Genomic DNA, 20,631 nt, shown 5'->3' with positions numbered 1-20,631 from the left:
AATTCGCTTAGCATCAATGTTATTAATATGTATATTACTACTATCGAGATCTAATAGAAATAAACCATTCTTTTCAGGTGCTCGACCATAAAAGATATTATTCATAAAAATAGAACAACCTTTATTCTCAGACTTGAATGAATAACCGTCTTGCATTAAACAAGATCCAGATATAATGTTCATGCTCAACGCAGGTACAAAATAACAATTATGGAGGTTTAAAACTAATCCCGAAGGTAGATGTAGAGGAAGTGTGCCGACTGCGATCACATTGACCTTGGATCTGTTTCCAACGTGCATCATCACTTCATCCTTCAATAGTCTTCGTTTATTCTTTAGTTCCTGTTTCGAGTTACAAATATGAGCAACCGAACCAGTATCAAATACCCAGGTAATAGTACGAGAACCAGTAAGATAAACATCTATAACATGTATATCAGATATACCTTCTTTCTTCTTCTTGACAAGGCCGCTGTTCAGATCAGCCAAATACTTGGAGCAATTACGCTTCCAGTGTCCCTTCTCCTTGCAGTAATAGCACTCAACATCAGGCTTAGGGCCAGTCTTAGGTTTCACATGAGGTGTGGCAGCTTTCTTGCCACCCTTCTTGAATTTGCCTTTGGACTTGTCCTGTTTCTTGAAACTAGTGGTCTTGTTGACCATCAACACTTGGTGCTCTTTCTTGATCTCAATCTCAGCAGATTTTAGCATGGCGAAGAGTTCAGGTAACTCTTTGTTCATGTTCTACATATTGTAGTTCATCACAAAGTTCTTGTAACTAGGTGGCAGTGATTGAAGGACACGATTAATCCCCAGTCTGTTAGAAATCACTATTCCTAGATCACTGAGTTTCTTCGCATGCCCGGTCATGGCGAGCATGTGCTCTAACGGAGCTGCCTTCTTCCATCATGCAGCTGAAGAAGTGTTTCAATGCTTCATAGCATTCCACGGCCGCATGAGTCTCAAAGATAGCTTTCAGCTCATTGACCAACTTATGAGGATCGTGGTGCTCAAAACGTTTTTGAAGATCGGCTTCCAGACTGCATAGGATGGCACACTGAACTTGAGAGTACCGAGTTTTCCGAGTCTCGTAAACATTCTTTACTTCATCGGTTTCAGTTTCTGCAGGAGGGTCACCTAGCGGTGCATCAAGCACATATTGCAGGTTTCCACCAGCGAGGAAAATCCTCACATGATGGAACCAGTCGGTGAAGTTGCTACCGTTGCTCTTAATCTTTTCTTTCTCTAGGAACTGGTTAAAATTGATTGGGGACGCCATATCTACAATCATATATTTGCAATAGTTTAGACTAATGTTTATGACAAATTGAGTTCAAATTTTAATTTAACAAAATTTAAAACTAGGTGAACTGCCACTCAAAACAATATCCCTCGAATTGTCTTAGTGATCACACGAACCAAATCCACCACACCAAGTTCGATCATCACGAGACAAGATGTAATTTCAATGGCGAACACTCAAAGTGTTCATCATATCAATCATATGATTCATGCTCTACCTTTCGGTATCACGTGTTCCGAGACCATGTCTGTACATGCTAGTCTCGTCAAGGCAACCTTAGTATCCGCGTGTGCAAAACTGGCTTGCACCCGTTGTATACACTTGTTGAATCTATCATACCCGATCATCACGAGATGTTTCGAAACGACAAGTGTTAATAACGGTGCTACTAAGGATGAACACTTTATTATCTTGATATTTTAGTGAGAGGGATCATCTTATAATGCTACCGTCACGATCTAAGCAAAATAAGATGCATAAAAGGGATTAACATCACATGCAGTTCATATGTGATATGATATGGCCCTTTTGTCTTTGCGCCTTTGATCTTCATCTCCAAAGTACGGACATGATCTCCATCATCAATGGGCATGATCTCCATCATCGTCGGCGTAGCGTCAAGGTCAATGGCGCCGTCTTCATGATTGTTCTCCCATGTAGCAACTATTACAACTATTTTGAAATACTACTCAACATGAAATTTAAAGACAACCATAAGGCTCCTGCCGGTTGCCACAATACAATAATGATCATCTCATACATATTCATCATCACATTATGGCCATATCACATCACCAAACCCTGCAAAAACAAGTTAGACGTCTCTAATTTGGTTTGCATATTTTACGTGGTTTAGGGTTTTCGAGTGAGATCTAATCTACCTACGAACATGAACCACAACGGTGATACTAGTGTTGTCAATAGAAGAGTAAATTGAATCTTCACTATAGTAGGAGAGACAGACACCCGCAAAGCCACTTATGCAATAGTTGCATGTCGAGCGTGGAGCAAATCTCATGAACGCGGTCATGTAAAGTTAGCCCGAGCCGCTTCATCCCACTATGCCACAAAGATGCAAAGTACTCAAACTAAAGACAACATAAGCATCAACACCCACAAAACCATTGTGTTCTACTCGTGCAACCATCTATGCATAGAAACGGCTCTGATACCACTGTAGTGATTCGTTGCATAGAAAACAAAAATTTTCCTACCGCGAGAACGCAATCCAAGCCAAGATGCAATCTAGAAGACGGAAGCAACGAGGGGATGAACGAGACTCACCCTTGAAGATTTCCAAAGCCTACAAGATGAGGATCTTGTTGCTGCGGTAGACGATCACTTGCCGCTTTCAAAAGCGCATAGAAGATCTTGACGGTGCCACAATCGGGCAGCACCTCCGTACTCGGTCACACGTTCGGTGTTGATGAAGATGACGTCCTTCTCCCTGTTCCAGCGGGCAGCAGAAGTAATAGCTCCTCCTTGAATCCGGCAGCACGACGGCGTGGTGGCGGTGGCGATGGAGATCTCCGCCGAAGCTTCGCTAAGCGTTGCGGGAGAGGGGGAGGAGTGGGGCGGCTAGGGTTTGGGGAGAGGGGGTGGCCGGCCTCTATGGGGTGCGGCCAAGCTATTGGCTTGTGTTAGCCGGCCCCCTCCCCTTGGCCTCTCATTATATAGGTGGAACCCCCAAGTGTTGGACTACAAGTCTTCGAATAAGACCCCAACCCAAAACCTTCCATGTTGTAGGGAAACCTACCCAAGGTGGGACTCCCACCTCAAGTGGGATTCCCACCCTTCCATGAGGGGGGTGGCCGGCCCCCTTGGTGGAGTCCACTTGGGACTCCACCCCTCTAGGGTTGGCCGGCCATGGGTGGTGGAGTCCCACCGGGACTCCGCCTTCCAAAGTGAATTCTTCCGGACTTTTCTAGAACCTTCTAGAACCTTCCATAAATTCACCGGATCATTTTCAAACTTATAAAATGACTTCCTATATATGATTCTTATTTTCCGGACCATTCCGGAACTCCTCGTGATGTCCGGGATCCCATCCGAGACTCCGAACAAAACTTCGAACTCCATTCAATATTCAAGTTCTACTATTACAACATCAAACCTTAAGTGTGTCACCCTACGGTTCGCGAACTATGTGGACATGGTTGAGACTTCTCTCCGACCAATAACCAATAGCGGGATCTGGAGATCCATAATGGCTCCCACATATTCAACGATGACTTAGTGATCGAATGAACCATTCACATACGATACCAATTCCCTTTGTCACGCGATATTTTACTTGTCCGAGGTTTGATCATCGGTATCTCTCTATACCTTGTTCAACCTCGTCTCCTGACAAGTACTCTTTACTCGTACCGTGGTATGTGGTCTCTTATGAACTTATTCATATGCTTGCAAGCTATTTAGACGACATTCCATCGAGAGGGCCCAGAGTATATCTATCCGTCATCGGGATGGACAAATCCCACTGTTGATCCATATGCGTCAACTCATACTTTCCGGATACTTAATCCCACCTTTATAACCACCCATTTACGCAGTGGCGTTTGATGCAATCAAAGTACCTTTCCGGTATAAGTGATTTACATGATCTCATGGTCGAAAGGACTAGGTAACTATGTAATGAAAGCTTATAGCAAATAAATTAATAACGTGATCTTATGCTACGCTTAATTGGGTGTGTCCATTACATCATTCATATAATGACATAACCTTGTTATTAATAACATCCAATGTTCATGATTATGAAACTATAATCATCTATTAATCAACAATCTAGTTAAGAGGCTTACTAGGGACTCATTGTTGTTTACATAACATACATGTATCAATGTTTCGGTTAATACAATTATAGCATGATATATAAACATTTATCATAAACACAAAGATATATAATAACCACTTTTATTATTGCCTCTTGGGCATATCTTCAACAAGGAATGTCCCCTCCCACCGTACCAAATTTCAAACATGCGGTTTGATACCTGGTGGCCCGGGGGTGTCACTACATTACTAACCATTCAACCACATACCGATTCTCATAAAAGTAAATTCCTAGGTGGCTAAAATATTTGCCTGACAGAAAGCACGTAAACACATTCACCAGATGCCTATCACAACGTAATTACAACTTGCTACACAATTGAACAAAGTAACCACTATTAGAACATCACTATTTTCACTTCCACCTAGCAAGATTAATGAATCTAAGGACATGTTTGATATAGTTGGTCCCCTCCGCTGTTGTGGCCCGCACGAACTTATGTGGAGTCAAGCCCAAACGAGAGCGAACAATCAACACGGGTAACTCCACTGACACAACCTCTGTAGGTGAGCATGTAAGGGGTTAGTTATGTCTCGATTCAAGATAAGCTCTACATAAAAAAGATGCGTCTCCATGATATGGTTCCATTCTATTAATCGGTTTAGTTTCGTTAGCGTAAATCTTCAATTTCATGTTTATGTTTGGAGCTTATTTTAGTGAGTTTCATCAAATTGATCGTGCACGGTCAATAGTTAAATTTCCTTTGGGGATCAGGTTCACCTCGCCATTTCGCACAACTCTCGTGTTATAAGTTTTTTGTTCCACTCGTCAAAAATAAGTACATCTGAGTTCTTAACCTCCCAACGTCTGTATGTAGATAATCACTGTCATCTCTTCTCTTCTTATCTATGGTGTCGTGCTTTGATTCATGGCGAGGTAAACATGATAAACATGTGCTTCCACGATGTGATTCCATTTCGGCAATCGATTCCGAATTTCGTTGAGTGTAGCTTCTCCACTTCGTGATCATGTTTATACCATTTTTGGATGAATTCGTTAAGTTGATTGCACATAGTTAATTGTTTGAACTTTCATTTGAGGTTTAGCTTCATCTTGTCAATTCCCACAACTCTTTTATTGTAAATTTTGTGTTTCAACGCTCGTGGTGAATAGATTCGAGTACTTAATGTATGTATCGTATGGTTGGTGTGGGAGGTAAGTCTATCACCATGTTGAGAAGAGGTAAATGCAACTCACTAGCAAGGATAATAAGACACACACTGTTGTATCCAACGGAGCTAAGGCAGTCAACCAAAGAATATCTCCCGGAAGCCCAAAATAAACTCTATGGTAAGAAACCAGACAAAATTAAGAACACGACCCAAATCATGTTTCAGACAGGACATGGCCCCCCAGGGCCCTCCCCATCGAGAGTACCAAAATGGGTGCAACCTACCAATAAGGCCCTAAATGCCCTTGGATGAGCTTTATGCATGCCAAACTTTCTATCCTTGACATGGTATTCACCAACAATGTGGTGTTTGGTACTGTGTTGAAAACAAAGAAGCATGGTTAAAACAGAGTGTGGAGAAATAGAGGTCGGGAATATAAAAGGTTTGGATGTAGTTAAGGATGTATCCTACTAGTATGCAAAAATTTATGTAAAATTCTTTATGTTTTAGACTACACAAAATTGATAAAATCTGATGAATTTAATAGTTTTAAAATATGAAAATTTTGGTATACTCTGATCCACTTTTTATATAGCTTAAATACAAAGTAGTTCGTATTAATATTTTCATATTTATATTATACATCATTGGACATGTCTAGAAATGTTTTTCTATTTTTTCTGAAACTTCTAAAGATAATATTTTATTTTTTGAAAATAAAAGGCTACATGTAGCTCATCTTCCATTTGGAATTTATGGTGTTGAACACAATCTCTATACAAAAGGTATCAATAAAAGAATACACTGGTAACCATTAAAGAAAACACTTGTAGTGGTTGAAACAAAATGACCACAATAAAAGAAGCACATACCAAACAATGATTGAAGTAAAAAAAAAGTAGCATAGAAATATACACAAGGAATAAAAGTAGTATATTGATTTATAAGACACAACAAATTGGAGCTACCACACCATATATGAGACGTAACGGGAGCATACAATTGACCATAAAATTGACAAATAAAACTAAACATGTCATATATTAACTAAATCAGAAGGCATGTGTGGTCTAGAATCAATATATATATCTACATGAGAAGTTTGTGCAAGAAACCAAGTGACATAGGCATCCCAGATGGGCCTACCGAATAAGGTACCCGGGGATAACTGAAGGTCCACGACTCGAAGTTTATGAAGATCGGAAGCTCAATAAGCGTTGATATGGAAAATAGATATATTAGAAAGTCTTGATGTAATACGAGGAGGACTCGTGAAAACCTTCCGAACATTGTAAACTTGTACGATACGAAAGCCTCAGCTCCACCTCCTATATAAAGGGGAGCCGAGGAAGAAAGAAAGGATTGAATCATGGTCAACACACACCCTAGTTTTTCATAGCCGAGCACCTTTTCGGCTGAAACCTTCGAGATCTACTTGCCCTCTACTTTCCGCGAAATCCTAGTCTACAACTTGTAGGCATTGACAAGTTAATACCATGTCAATTGGCGCCATCTGTGGGAATTGGGGGCGACAAGGAGCTGATCTCGATGGCACGTTCAACATCACCAGTAGCAAGCAACGCGATGGATGGAGGTAAATAGGTCAAACCTGATCTCATCGATTTTGTTCCTCACCCTCCCACCTGTTTGCATGCATATGCCGATCTGGAGGAGTCGATGGAGATGACGTTCAGGAGCTTCCATTTCCGCGTCGGGAAAGAAGGATCGCATCGCCTGGCGGCACTGAATTTTTCGGGACCGTTAGCGACCGATTCCGATTTTTCGGGATCCACAGCATCAATCGAGTCAGGCGACGAGGAGACTTCATCGGCAAGCTACGTCAAGCACTCCACCGGTGGAGAACTCGCCGATCTGCTCGGTGACATGTCTTTCAGGTCATTCACGGATTCCAATCTGGACAGCGACTCAGAGAGCATCGACAGCTTCGGCTCGACAGATCTACTTCTATTCCGGAGGTCTTCGCCGATTGTTACGACGGTGTCACCGACCCTGAAGATGAAAACACAATGATAATATATCATCAAGTCTGTGCAATTGGTGACTCAAGTTGCCAGGAGCATGAAACATCAGAGTCTTTCGATGATTTGGGAAATCCATACATCGATCCCGCTGATCTCACTCGAGGATTGGGAAATAAATACGTCGGGCCCACACCGCGGGAGAGATTACAACTTTCGCAGGTAGCCTGGGACAGAGCAGCAAGCGCCATGAATGGCACTGAGCCGATGACCACTAGAGCTACATTACAAGAGCTGCAAGCGTATCAATATAGACTCGCTCATGCCAGAAGGGAGATAGAAAAAGAGAAAGTTGTACTGGAGCAGAGAAAAGATGCAGCCTCAGCGTCGAGTAGGCGCAGAGCCAACCTGAGCCAACACTCAAGAACCTCGGGAGATAGTCACCGAGCAACATGTGCGAGGGGAAGATCTCGGCTAGCTAATGTGCCTGAGCACGAAAGAGAGAATCTGATACAGAACCTCGACATGTCCTTTATGTCGGTAGATTCAAGAGGGCACATCATCCCCAAAACACTGGAAGCAGGATATATGGCGACACATGCTTTCATACTAGCATCTAAGCCACCTGCAGGAGATCCTAGGGAAGCATTGTATAATATGGCCATGGCAGGATTGGAGTCATGGGGACAACGATACAAGGAGCGAGTGCACCGCAACCCGAGAGCGCATTAAGGCAAAATAATCCTCAACCTACTTCGGCAGCGTGAGATCCTCCTCGAGCGGGGGACCCAAGAGATAGGACGATACAAGCTCGAGTTGATAGAGCATGGAAGGAGAGAAGGGAACATCCACTACTAGGGAAAGCCTTATAGCAGCACTCCTTACCGCCGGCGAGTACGGTTTGAAAATGCCGGCGGTAAGACCTTGCAGGGTGGCCTAACCCTACCGCCGGCGAGCTGAACGCAAGGCGCCGGGGGTGAGGGCTTTACCGCCGGCGAACACGAAAATGGAAATGCCGGGGGTAATGAGTGGCTCGGCGGGCCACCCAGCCTGCCCTTACCGCCGGCGTTTTATGCCCAAACCGCCGGGGGTAGCGGGTTGTACCGCCGGCGAACCCGAGAACGTAAATGCCGGGGGTAACAAGTGGCTGGGTGGGCCACCCATCCTGCACTTACCGCCGGCGTTTGTGGGCCGTAGGTGCCGGCGGTAATGGGCCCTACCGCTGGCAAACGCGCATGTTGGCGCCGGCGGTAACCTGGGCTTGGCCATTTAATTAGCTAGCCCGACCAGCCACCTACCACCACCCTCACTCACTCATATGTGATGAAAAATCAACCCAAGCACTTGTTATCTCATTCCCCCACCCATTTTAGCTATTTCAACCAACAAAATATGATGTATTTGAGCAAATCATGCACTACCTAGCCCCTCTAGCATGATTTGCATGATCTAGATCTAGATCTATCTCCTCCCACCACCTTTTCCACTAGATCTAGCTATTTCTAGATCTCTAGATCTCTCGAGCATAAAAGTCGACGTGTGGCGTCTCTCCGGTGCTTTTGGACGTCGCGTCAACTAATAGGTATATAGCTAATGAGTGGAATGTTCATGAGTTGGTGAAAATTCACGGTTATGTCACTAGTGATGGCAAAAGATGCGGTTCCATATATGTAAATGCATTGTTTTGCATTTGTTGACGTGTGCAGGAACATTGAGTTGCCAATGTTTTGCCGGAATGTTGATTAACTTCCGTTCCGGCGAATTTTGGAACTCCAGCATGACAATATTTAGCAAAGGTCATGCCGAATTTTTTCCGTGAAAACCGAGACGGCGGTGTAATCAATTATCTTGTCTTGTAGGCGGCGATGGTCATCGCGATGAGGGAAAGCGTCGTGGATAGATACGTGGAACGCGACGGCCGACATGTATCGAAAAAGCGAAAGGATATCATGTGTCCTTGTCGAAGATGCAAGCTAGGATCGTTGTTTGACCCCTTCTCAGGCATAGTGAATCAACACCTGCTCAGGTATAGTTTCATGGAGGGGCATACTCAGTGGATGAGTGATGATGGAGATGATGATATCGATGGTGATGGAGATGATGATGGTGGAGATGATGATAACGAAGGTGATGGAGAGGATGCCCCACACGACAATGGAGACGAGGTTGAAGAGGATGGCGCACACGTTGATGGTGATCAAGAAGGCCGGGAAGAGCATGCGGCCGACGAGGACATGAGTAGAAATACCCCGCTAACCGCGGCCGTGCAGGACCGTCATGTTCAAGAACTTCTTCTCAGTAACACATCGACCGACCCCAAAATCGCTGGTAGACGGAAGGCTAAGCTGGATCAACTCGAGGTAGACTCGAGAACTCCGTTGTACGATGCAGCTCGTGGGACGGAGGAGAGCCGTCTGAGATACGCTCTCGATATTATGGAGATGAAGGCAAAGCACAAATGGACGGACACAAGCGTGGACGAAATCTTCGGATACTTGAAGATCCACTTTCCTAAAGATAACACGTGTGCCGGTAGCCTACAGGAGGCCAAGAAAATCGTGTGCCCTCTCGATTTACCGCACCAGAAATACCACGCATGCATCAGTGACTGCGTAATATATCGGAACGAGCATGCCAATCTCGATACATGCCCACAGTGTGGCGAATCTCGATACAAGAGAGGGACAAAAAAATCTCCTCGAAAAGTTGTGTGGTACTTCCCGCTGACGCCCCGTCTGCAGCGGTACTTCGTGGACCCCAAGGAAGCAAAGCTCATGCGCTGGCACGCGGAAAGAAAGGAGGCGGTGATGCGTGATGTGGAACGGGTTGAAAACCCAGTGCTAACACACCCTTCGGATGCAAGCCGGTGGAAAACATTAGACGATGAGTATTACGAAGAATTCGGGAAAGAACCAAGGAACATCGAGGTTGGGTGCGAGCACCGACGGACTCAATCCGTTTGGGAACCAAAGCAGCAAGCTCAGCACCTGGGCCGTGTTTGTATGGATGTACAACCTCCCTCCATGGCTATGCACGAAGAAGAAGTACATACACATGAGTATGCTAATCCAAGGGCCGACGCAGCCGGGAGCGATATCAACCTGTATCTGGAGCTATTGAAGGAGGAGCTAGTCACTCTGTGGGAGGAAGGGACGAGAAACTTGGGACGCCTACGGACAAGAAACTTTCCGTATGAAAGCCGCCGTTGACAACGGTGCAGGACTATCTTGGATACGGATATATCGCGTGCCAGGTGTGCCACGGACACAAGGCATGTGTGAGGTGCATGGAAAATACGCCGTTTTTACAGCTGGGTAAGGATCCCGGGTCTTCAAAAACCGTCTACATGAGGCATCGAATGTGGCTTCCCAAGAATGACCCGTGGAGGAAGCGTGGAGACCTGTTCAATGGGAAGGATGAGGTCGAGGGACCTCCACCTAGGAGAAGCGGCGAAGAGATAGATACTCTGTTGAAAAACTGGAAAGACTGCCCTCCGGCGGGTAAGATAAAGATCCAGAAGCGGAAGAAAGGAGACAAGAGAAAGAAAAAGGAACCCGGGCCGCTCTTGGGGGTATGGAAAAGGAGGTCCGTGTTTTGGGACTTGCCGTACTGGAAGATCCTCGGTACGCCTCATAGCCTTGATGTCATGCATATCACGAAGAACGTGTGCGAGAGCTTGCTTGGCACTGTGCTCAACATGCCGGAGAGGACCAAAGACGGGTCGAAAGCAAGACACGACCTGATGGCCCTTGATATCAGAAAAGAGCTTCATTTCGCCCAGGATGACCAGGAAACCGAGGAGGAGGAGACGGATGGTCGCAAACGCAAAAGGGTGGCCAAGCAGCGCGAAACTCCTCGCCCCTCCTGCTTCACTCTAAATCCCGATGAGCTCGAACAATTCTTCAAGTGCCTACTAGAAGTCAAATTTCCCCTAGGCTACGCGGGGCTGATACGCAGATGGCTGGACCCGACGAAAAAAATCTTCAGCGGGATGAAGTCTCATGACTGTCATGTCATGATGACGCAGATACTTCCGGTTGCTATCCGAGGGATAATGGAACCGCACGTTCGTGCGACGCTGGATCGACTGTGTAACGTCTTCGACGTCATCACTCGAAAGTCGATAACCGTCAAGAAACTCGGGAGGCTGCAGGAAGAGATCATCACCATCCTATGCAAGATGGAGATGTACTTCCCGCCCGCATTCTTTGACATCATGGTCCATCTGCTGGTGCATATAGTGGACGATATCGAGGATCTCGGGCCCGCGTTCCTTCACAACATGATGGCGTTAGAAAGAATGAACGGCTTCATCAAAGGATACGTTCGTAACAGGGCACATCCGGATGGAAGCATCGTCCAGGGCTTTCTCACCGAGGAGTGCATCTCTTTCTGCAAGAATTATTTAAACGAGGACGACCCACGTCCGGTTGGATTGCCCGCCAACAAGCACCTCGGCAGATTCGAGGGAGTAGGCCACAACGCTGGCAGGAGGGAACTCGATGCCGATCAAGATGATAGGAGAACAGACTTTAACAGGGCCCACTTAGTAGCACTACAGCACATGAACGAGGTAGAGCCTTGGGTGGATCAGCACATAAACATGATCAAGAGCAGGGCTGACAAGCCGATGACGGAACAAGAGGTATTTAGAGCGCACAACTCCTCTTTCGCGAGCTGGTTCAAAGACCAGATTGATGCCAATCCCCCACCAATGGCAAGCGACGTAGACAAAATGATATTGGCCTTGTCTTATGGGCCCGCCGCCAACCTCATGACTTATCAGAAATACGACATCAACGGTTACACATTCTCCACAGAGGAGAGAGACAAAAAAAGCGACTATCAGAACTCGGGCGTGACGATGGAATCGTACATGGGTGAAGAGAAGAAAAGGTACTACGGAAGGATCGAGGAAATCTGGGAGCTCGACTACGTCGGGGAGAAGCTACCGATGTTTCGTGTCAGATGGGCTACGGACGTCACAAAAGAAGATGCATATGTCACCACCATGCGACTGCCCCCCAAATCCAAGACCAAGAACCCCACCGCGCAAAATGAGCCTTGGGTATTGGCTAAGCACGTCGAGCAATGCTTCTTCATAACTGACCCGTCAAGGCCCAGCCGTGTTGTCGTAAGGAGAGGAAAAAGGGCCCTCGTCGGAATGGATGGAGTTGCCGACGAGCAAGACTTCGACGGCCTCGTCGGAGACCCAATGATGGAAGAACCCGATGAAGACGATAGAACCTACACACGGAATAATCCACTGTTTATTAACGCTTTACATCAATATATAAGCTTGATATGGACATAGTTGCTTCATACTAAATTACTTGATGCTTCTCTGTCAGCACCTTTTTTGTTTATGCTTAGTTTCTAGCAGAAGCTCCTTTTTACATATGTATGTTGTTAGTTAAGGGTTTTTTGGACATACTAGTTGTGGCTGTGAACAAGTAACCTTACTTTTCCAACTGAGATGATTAATTATTCTGTGTGTTTTTAAGGCCACAAACACCTCCAGTATTTGATTTCTTTGATGTGAGCATGTATTGGTAGCATGTTTGGCAGCACTATAATCTTGTTATGTCAGTGAACTGAGTTGCTGCTCTTCTATAGATTATGTCAGTGAACTGAGTTGCTGCTCTTCTATAATCTTGTTATTTTACTGTAAAGATACACATGAGCATATGCTGGAGGCTCAGGTCATTGCTATATTGATATGTCTGGAAGGAAAAGTTGTGTGAAATGTGTCTGCAGGTACATTGAGTGCCAATGTTTCGCCGGAATGTCGATTAACTTCCGTTCCGGCGAATTTCTGGCACTCCGGCATGACCATTTTTTAGCAAAGGTCATGCCGAATTTTTTGTTGGTATAGTTTAATAAGATACCGCTTCATCTGCATGTGTATGCTGCCTAATGCTGTCACATCTACCTTTGTTAGCATGTTCCTAAAACACTACCTGTTTTCTTTCTTTGACTAATAGTAGTTCTAAATACATGGCAGAAGCACGTAGCTAGCGATGTCGTCTTCTGCAGACCCCAACGAAGACGTTGACGGGTCTTCTCAGCGGAAGTTGGATGAGCACTACAGGCTCATGGTCTCGGATCAGCTGGAGGACCTTCGAGGCAGCGATGACGAGTCCTCGGAGGAGGAGGATGCTGAGATGGACAACGATGGTGAGGATGAGAGGGGGGCTGCCGACGAGACCACCGACAGTGGCGTTGCCGGGGGTAGCTCGGATACTACTACCGAGGCCAAGAGGAAACGGAAGCAGCGGCGCCCAAACAGGGTCGGCACCACTCGCGACATAATCACCGCGGTGGACGCCAAGACCGGGATTCCTACTGAGCCCAAGCACGTGGCGAAGGGGTACGGCCTCCAACTGGGAGCAATCCTTCGGGACGTCGTCGACGTCAACGAGACGAAACTCCGAACCAAGAAGAAGCAGCATCTGCAGGCCCAACTCCTTGCGCGGCTGCACGCACGGTATGAGTTCCCTGTGGAATACAGGAACGAGGATACCAAGGATAACATCGTGAACAGACGAGCCCTCTCTAAGTTCTCCAAGAACCTCAGCGGTTATAAAACCATGCTGAGGGGGATGCTTGGTGACAATGAGACTTGGGAAGAGATCCAGCGCCACTTCCCGCGGATGACGCTGGAGCAGTATAATAAATTCTTGGAAAACGAGGAGCTCGAGTACACCAAAAGACAATCGACCTGGGGGAAGGAGCTGGCGGATAAGAACATCGGTCACCACAATCTCGGTTGCCGTGGCTTCGAAGGCAAGCAGCCGGTATGGGACAAGGAGGACCAGGCCTACATAAATGCTGGCCTCGAGCCCCCTTTTGCCAAGTACAAAGACCCACTCTTCAGGGCATATCTCAGGTCCCGATACCATCGAGAATTGGCTGGGAAACGTGTCCACGAAACCTGATGTGGTGGTGGGAGTTGAGTTGGTCGCCGACGCGAAGGTGATGGCACTAGAGAAAGCGATGGTAAGCAATTTACCAGCTTATTAATTTGATACTGCTCACCAAGTCCATTACATTCTAAAATTGTTCATGTTACTTCGGCGGTTGGCGGAACAAGCAGCCGCCGAATCAGCTGGCTCCTCGTCCCGTACGTCGACTGGCAAAGTCCCGTGGGACACGCCTTTTATCAGGGGTCTGAACACCGTGAAGGCGCGGCCGCTTTTGGACAAGCCCCACCGTGTCCCCGGCGCCGGAGGAGGTCGCAAGCTTGCCGACTATGGCTTGGACGTGCCCTCAAGCACTAGGGAGTCGCGGCAGGCGCAGAAGGACAGGGAGCACGAGGCTCTTCTGAAAAAGGTGGCCGACCTGGAAACAACCATGGAGCAACGCGTCAGTGCCGAGGTTCAGCAACGAGTCAGTGCCGAGGTTCAGCAACGCGTCAGTGCCGAGGTTGCTACCAGGGTCGATGACGCGCTGGCCAACAGGGTCAATGAAATCATCCCTGATCTTGTGCTGTCGATGAAGAATTACTTCGACGCCGGCGGTAAGGGACCGATGCCGGTTATCAGCCTAGGCGCCAGCAACTCGGACAACCGGCCTCCAACTAGACACGCTCAATGCACACCCAACTTGGTGACTCCACCCGCCGGCAATGTCGGCGCTAGAGAGGATTCGCCGGACCTGGGGGGGCCCAGTACTAGCCCCTCAGTCACCTGCACGCCTGGCCTCGGTCCTTCAACGCGAGCCGAGCTCGACGCCCTCACGGTAATTAATTTAGTATCTCAAGCTCTACAAATTAGTTACTTTGTCGTCGCCCCTCTCTGACATACACATGTTTTCACAGGCGAACGCGACTCCTTGCACCTTGCTACTGAATGTGGACAACAAGTTGAAGGCTGTAGCGAGCGGCAGTGTCATCCTGCCAACACAGCGGATTTTCCACTGCGTCAGGATGGATGATAGCTTGAGCCGGGTTCGCGTGAACCGGTCGTTACCGGGATGCCAAGACCTCCATCCTCCTTATCAACCCCCGGAAACGGAAACCCCGCTCACTCTCGGGGACCTCAAGAATCACATCCTTCTATGGCCGAAAGCCCTAATTCGGCTGAACACCGCCTCAGGTTCGGACGCAAGCTATGGCATGGTCACTCCTCAGGATGCAACGGATGCCCCGAGCCAAGCGAAGGTCCCAGCTCCAACGACTGCTTTGACGGCAGGCAAAGGCAGGGCCAGTGCTCCACCGGCTTATGATCAATTTGAGCCCGATAGTCAGCCCGATAGTCCGCACGAGAGTCAGCACGAGAAGGCGTTGGACATCGATCAAGCTCCCATTGATACGTTCATCGCCGAGCTCGACGCCGACGCGGTTTCTCCTTACAAGCCACCCGCCGGTCATATCCTAAAGAAGAAGTTGTTCCTTTCACAAGAAACGCCCGAGCAGGAGGACACTACCGCCTTCACCGCTCCGCCCCGAGTTGGGCTTACCCCGAGGACACTCCTTGGTGCGACCACGGAAGGTATGAAACAAAACGCCGCTCCGGCCAGTTGCAGTAAGAAGAAGGGCAGGAAGCGGAAGAAGTCGGGAGATGTTGCGGCAAGCAAGATAGTGGTTAATGACAAGTTGCCGACCCCGTGGAGGAAGTTGCATCACTTAGGCGAGCCGATGCTGCCGGCACACTATGTCAACAAGTTGACGCCGGATATGAGGAGCGTGCATGATGCTATTCTAACAAAGGAGAAGCTACTTCTTCAAGATAGAAATCCATCGTACCCGATTTTGATCGCCAAGGTGCCCACTGGCTTTGGCTTTGTCAACACATACCCTGCGGACTTGATATTCATTCGGTACGAAGACATCTTCAGGCTCTTGCACATGCAACAGCTAGACCGAAGCTTGGTCCGCCTCATATCGCTCAGCATGGCGCACGATATCGCCATGGAGAACACAACGCACATCGCTATCATGGACCCCTACTACATGACTCCAACTGTCGCCCAGACCGAACAAGCGTTTCTCGCCAACTATATCAAGAATTTCTTGGTGTTAAACAAGGATAAGAGTTGCTTTGTCATACCATATTTCCGCGAGTAAGTATTTGGTTACTAAAGTACCCTATATTACATTCTTTCATGAATTTCCTTAATAGCTGAGTATGATGGTTTATTTCCATTTTGCGCAGTTTCAAGTATTGCACCCTCCTCCTCTTTTACCCGTATCATTCCGATGTCACTTATCTCGACTCCGGGCTTGATAAGGAGAAAGACTTCACCGACCTTAAGTCTACACTTGATAAAGCCCTCAACGGCTTCATAGCTGAGGTTGGCGTCAACAAACTCAGGCATGAGAAGAAAGTTAAGGGTTGCCATGTGTGCAACCACATAACCAAGTTCCCCTGCCTAAAGCAATCGGCGGATGACAATAGGATGGAGGCATGGTTTGCCATCCTACAGATGAGGGCGGTTGTAAGGTCTCAGAACGATCTCTTGTTGCCATCTGCTCTGCGGGGGAAGTTCGTGAACATGGCGGACACCACCGATGAAAACGTGAGAGGCGACTTCCGTGCCATCCAGCGGACCATTTGCACAATACTCTGGAGGGATGTCATCATGAATGGTGGCTTGTTCAACTATGCCTCCGCACTTTCTAATTCCGAGATACAAGGCCGATTAGAAGATGGATGTGACGAGAGAACATTCAACACGCTCGAGGGCATCCGCCCCTTCCCGCCGAAGTAGACTTGAGTCAAAAACTTTTGTGTCCTGCAAATGTTAGTCATAAATTACATAAGTATTTTTTATGTTTGTTCTTTTGCACACCTATATGTTATATCTCTCTCTATGGATGTACTAACAACTTTCATTTCTTTGTTGTGTGTTTGCATAGATGACGTACTATGTCGTCTACCACGGCAGGGTTCCTGGAGTCTACGAGGACTGGGAAGACTGTAGGAGGCAGGTCCACCGTTTCAGCGGCAACAGCTACAAGGGGTACACCACTTTGGAGGAGGCGGAAACTCGATACGCCAACTTTCGAGCGGGACAGAGGAGGGAGATGTGGAGGACCCCTTTCATCGTGATGATGCTTGCCGCTACCGCCTCTCTAGTTTACTATGTCATTGTTGTTTAGCTAGGTCGTCGACTGGACTTGTATGTATTTGTGTAATACGTGCTACTTCGAGTCGTGATGGTTGAACCATATGGTCGACACTTGTGTTATTGATGCATGCATGCATGTTATGGACATTTCGGGACTTTCTAATGATGTGTATCTTGCTAATGATGTCTATTTTACTGTCATTCTGGTAATTGCCTGTATATTCTATGTATATGCTATGAATTCTGGTGTATATACTGTGAAATTCGAGTTTTTTTATTTTTTCTCCTGTTAATATTACCACTGGCGAAATTTTCATGTATCCCTGGCGTTTTCCAAATCGCCAGCACTACGACCTGATACCCCCGGCGAAATGGGAAGACGCCGGCGGTAAGACATACCCCCGGCGAATAGGGTAAAACGCCAGCGGTAAAGGCTCTTACCACCGGCGAATTGGAAGGCGCCGGCGATGAGGCATTACCACCGGCGAGGTGGTCGCCGGCGAATGCAAAAACGCCGGCGGTAAGGGTTTCTGGGGCGCCGGCGGTAGTGCATTTCCTAGTAGTGATCGGCAATCACCAGAAGTTGATGAAGAGGATATGTGCGGGCTCCCTTGTTTTACTCGACGAGTCCATAAAACTCGGGTTCCTTCTGGGTTTAAGTTACCCGATAATTACAAAAAGTTCGATGGTTTGCAAGACCCAGAGGATTGGCTGGTAGATTACCTGGAAACGGTGAAGTTAACAGGTGGAACTCGAGCAACTGCCATGCAAAGCATCCAGGTTCACCTCAGTGGAGCCGCAAGATCGTGGATAAAGAAATTACCGGAAGGATCCATCGACAGCTGGGAGACTTTCGAGGACTTGTTCGTAAAAAAACTTCCGCTCAATGTGCAAGAAACCTGCGTCAATAGAAGTGTTGAGGGTCAGCAAACAGAAGTATGATGAACCAATGAGGATGTACATCCAGCGATGGAACATCATAAAAAAATCGGCAGAAAACATATCTGACGAAAGAGCAATCGACACATTTGTCGCAGGGATCCGAAGAAGAGACTTAATCGAGGATTTGGGCAGATCCAGGCCAAGAACAATAGCAGATCTCATGGAGATAGCGAATCGATGGGCGGATGGTGAATATGTTGTTCATAATAAAAGACACAGATCACCCGAGGAAGATCACAACAGAAACAACAACCAAAATAGGTGATGATATTCTCTTCAGTTCTCAGATTACGACAGTCCCAGCTAAGTGGCGGCTGGCTTCCGAGGAAACTGTGGAGGAAATCATCTGGATGATTACCAGAGAGGTAACGACCAGCGCAATGATCATCGAGATGCGCCAAGCTCCAGCAGACAAAATAATCGGCCAAGGTTCCCGAGGCCATACAATATATCACCCGTAGATCTTCTGAACGGGCCATGCCAGATGCATTTTTTCCTCGACAGTGACGGAAAAAGACAGTCTGGGCACCTTCAGAAGGACTGCCGAACATTCCTAGCTCTGCATAGATATGTGGAGCATACAAATGCACAAGTAGCAAACAGGGGACCAAGGAGTGAGGTTCACCTGCCACCTCCACCTGCAATTACTAGTGAAAATCAACATCAGTTGCAATTGGCGGTAGCTCCAACAAACAACGGTCCTTACATTGACACAACAGGAGCAGTGTCGATGATTCAGAAAGGGAGACCCTCGAATAGGATGCAAAAGGTAATTTCGCGACAGGTATACATGGCAGAGAAGATGCCTCCACCAACCATCGAGTACCTCAATTGGTCGGGACAGGACATAGGATTTACTCAAGCGGATCACCCACCCCAAGTACCACGACCAGGACAAGCAGCCATGATTTTACCGGTAGTGATCACAGGATTCGAGGTTTCGCGTATATTCATAGATGGAGGGAGCAGTATGAATCTCATATACGCAAACACTTTAAGGAAGATGAATATCTCTCTAGCAAATTTGACTCCAACAGATACCCGCTTTCATGGCATCACACCAGAGAAGCCGAACTGTCCTTTGGGAAAGATAAACCTCGACGTGCAATTTGGAACTCGAGAAAATTACAGGAGGGAGAAGTTGGAGTTTGAGCTTATCGATTTTCCATCACAGTATCACGCTATATTGGGTCGAACCGCGTATGCCAGATTCATGGTTGTACCGCATTATATATACTTGCTATGGAGGATTCCTGGTCCCAAAGGTCCAATCACAATGAAGGGAAGTTTTGCTCTAGCAGATAAATGTGACAAGGACTTTCATAAGCTTTCCGAAACTTTCGGGATGCAGGCTGAGTATGCAGCTTCTAGACTCACCACCGACTACGACGTGCTACCCAACGGAGGAAGGCCGCTCAAGGAGCAAACCTTCGACACCTCTAAGAATTCCAAGGAAGTGCAGATTCACCCGACGGATCCTAAGAAGACGACAACTATCACAACAAACATGGATAGCGCATAGGAAAGTACGCTCGTCGAGTTCCTCCGTTAGCGCTGGGAAATCTTCGCATGGTGTCCAGCTGACATGCCAGGAGTACCCAGGGAACTTGCCGAGCACCCCCTTAATCTGGATCCAAGTTTGCGGCGTTTCTTGGAGCCAAACCGCAAAGCTATGCTATCAGAGATTAATCGACTTCAAGAAGCAAATTTCATCAAGGAACTACACACATAGGCCACATGGGTAGCTAACCTAGTTTTGGTCCCGAAGAAAAACACTGATATCCTCCGCATGTGCGTCGACTTCACGTGTCTTAGTAAACATTGTCCAAAGGATCACTTTCCCCTCCCGAGGATCGATCAAATTGTTGACTCCACAGCGGGATGCGAACGTCTTTCCTTCTTGGACGCGTATTCTAGTTACAACCAGATCCGCCTAAAAGAAGAAGATGAAGTCAAAACAGCTTTTATAACCCCTTATGGCGTGTTTTGCTACAAAACAATGCCCTTCAGGTTGAAAAACGCGGGAGCTACCTATCAGAGAATGATGCAGAAGTGTCTCGCCACACAGATTGGCAAGAATGTTCAAGTATACATCGAGGACATCGTCATAACAACAAAGCAAGGGTCATCTTTGATTGATGATCTTAGAGAAACCTTCGACAACCTCGGCAAGTTTCGCCTCAAGCTAAACCCGACGAAATGTTCCTTTACTGTCCCTGTGGGAGAACTTCTGGAGTACTTGGTGTCAGCCAGAGGAATCGAGGCAGATCTCGAGAAAATACAGGCCATCATGACGATGAGGAAACCAACCAAGCTCAAGGAGATACAGCAGCTGACGAGCCGTGTCGCATCTTTGAGCAGGTTTGTCGCCAGGCTAAGAGAAAA

The 20,631-nt window shown here is 47.1% G+C and overlaps 1 protein-coding gene across 1 annotated transcript; it reads left to right on the top strand.

Moving 5' to 3' along the window:
- The first annotated feature begins 15,349 nt into the window (after positions 1-15,349).
- LOC139834044 (uncharacterized) lies at positions 15,350-19,768 on the top strand. The gene is made up of 3 exons (XM_071824426.1): positions 15,350-16,296; positions 16,389-16,527; positions 19,598-19,768. The coding sequence occupies exons 1-3, from the start codon at positions 15,350-15,352 to the stop codon at positions 19,766-19,768; spliced, it is 1,257 nt and encodes a 418-aa protein (XP_071680527.1).
- The last annotated feature ends 863 nt before the right edge of the window (positions 19,769-20,631 follow it).

Source organism: Lolium perenne, chromosome 7 (assembly GCF_019359855.2).
Source record: "Lolium perenne isolate Kyuss_39 chromosome 7, Kyuss_2.0, whole genome shotgun sequence".
Lineage (NCBI taxonomy): Eukaryota > Viridiplantae > Streptophyta > Magnoliopsida > Poales > Poaceae > Lolium > Lolium perenne.
The sequence above is the reverse complement of the archived record's forward strand: the minus strand, read 5'-3'. Positions and strand labels throughout refer to the sequence as shown.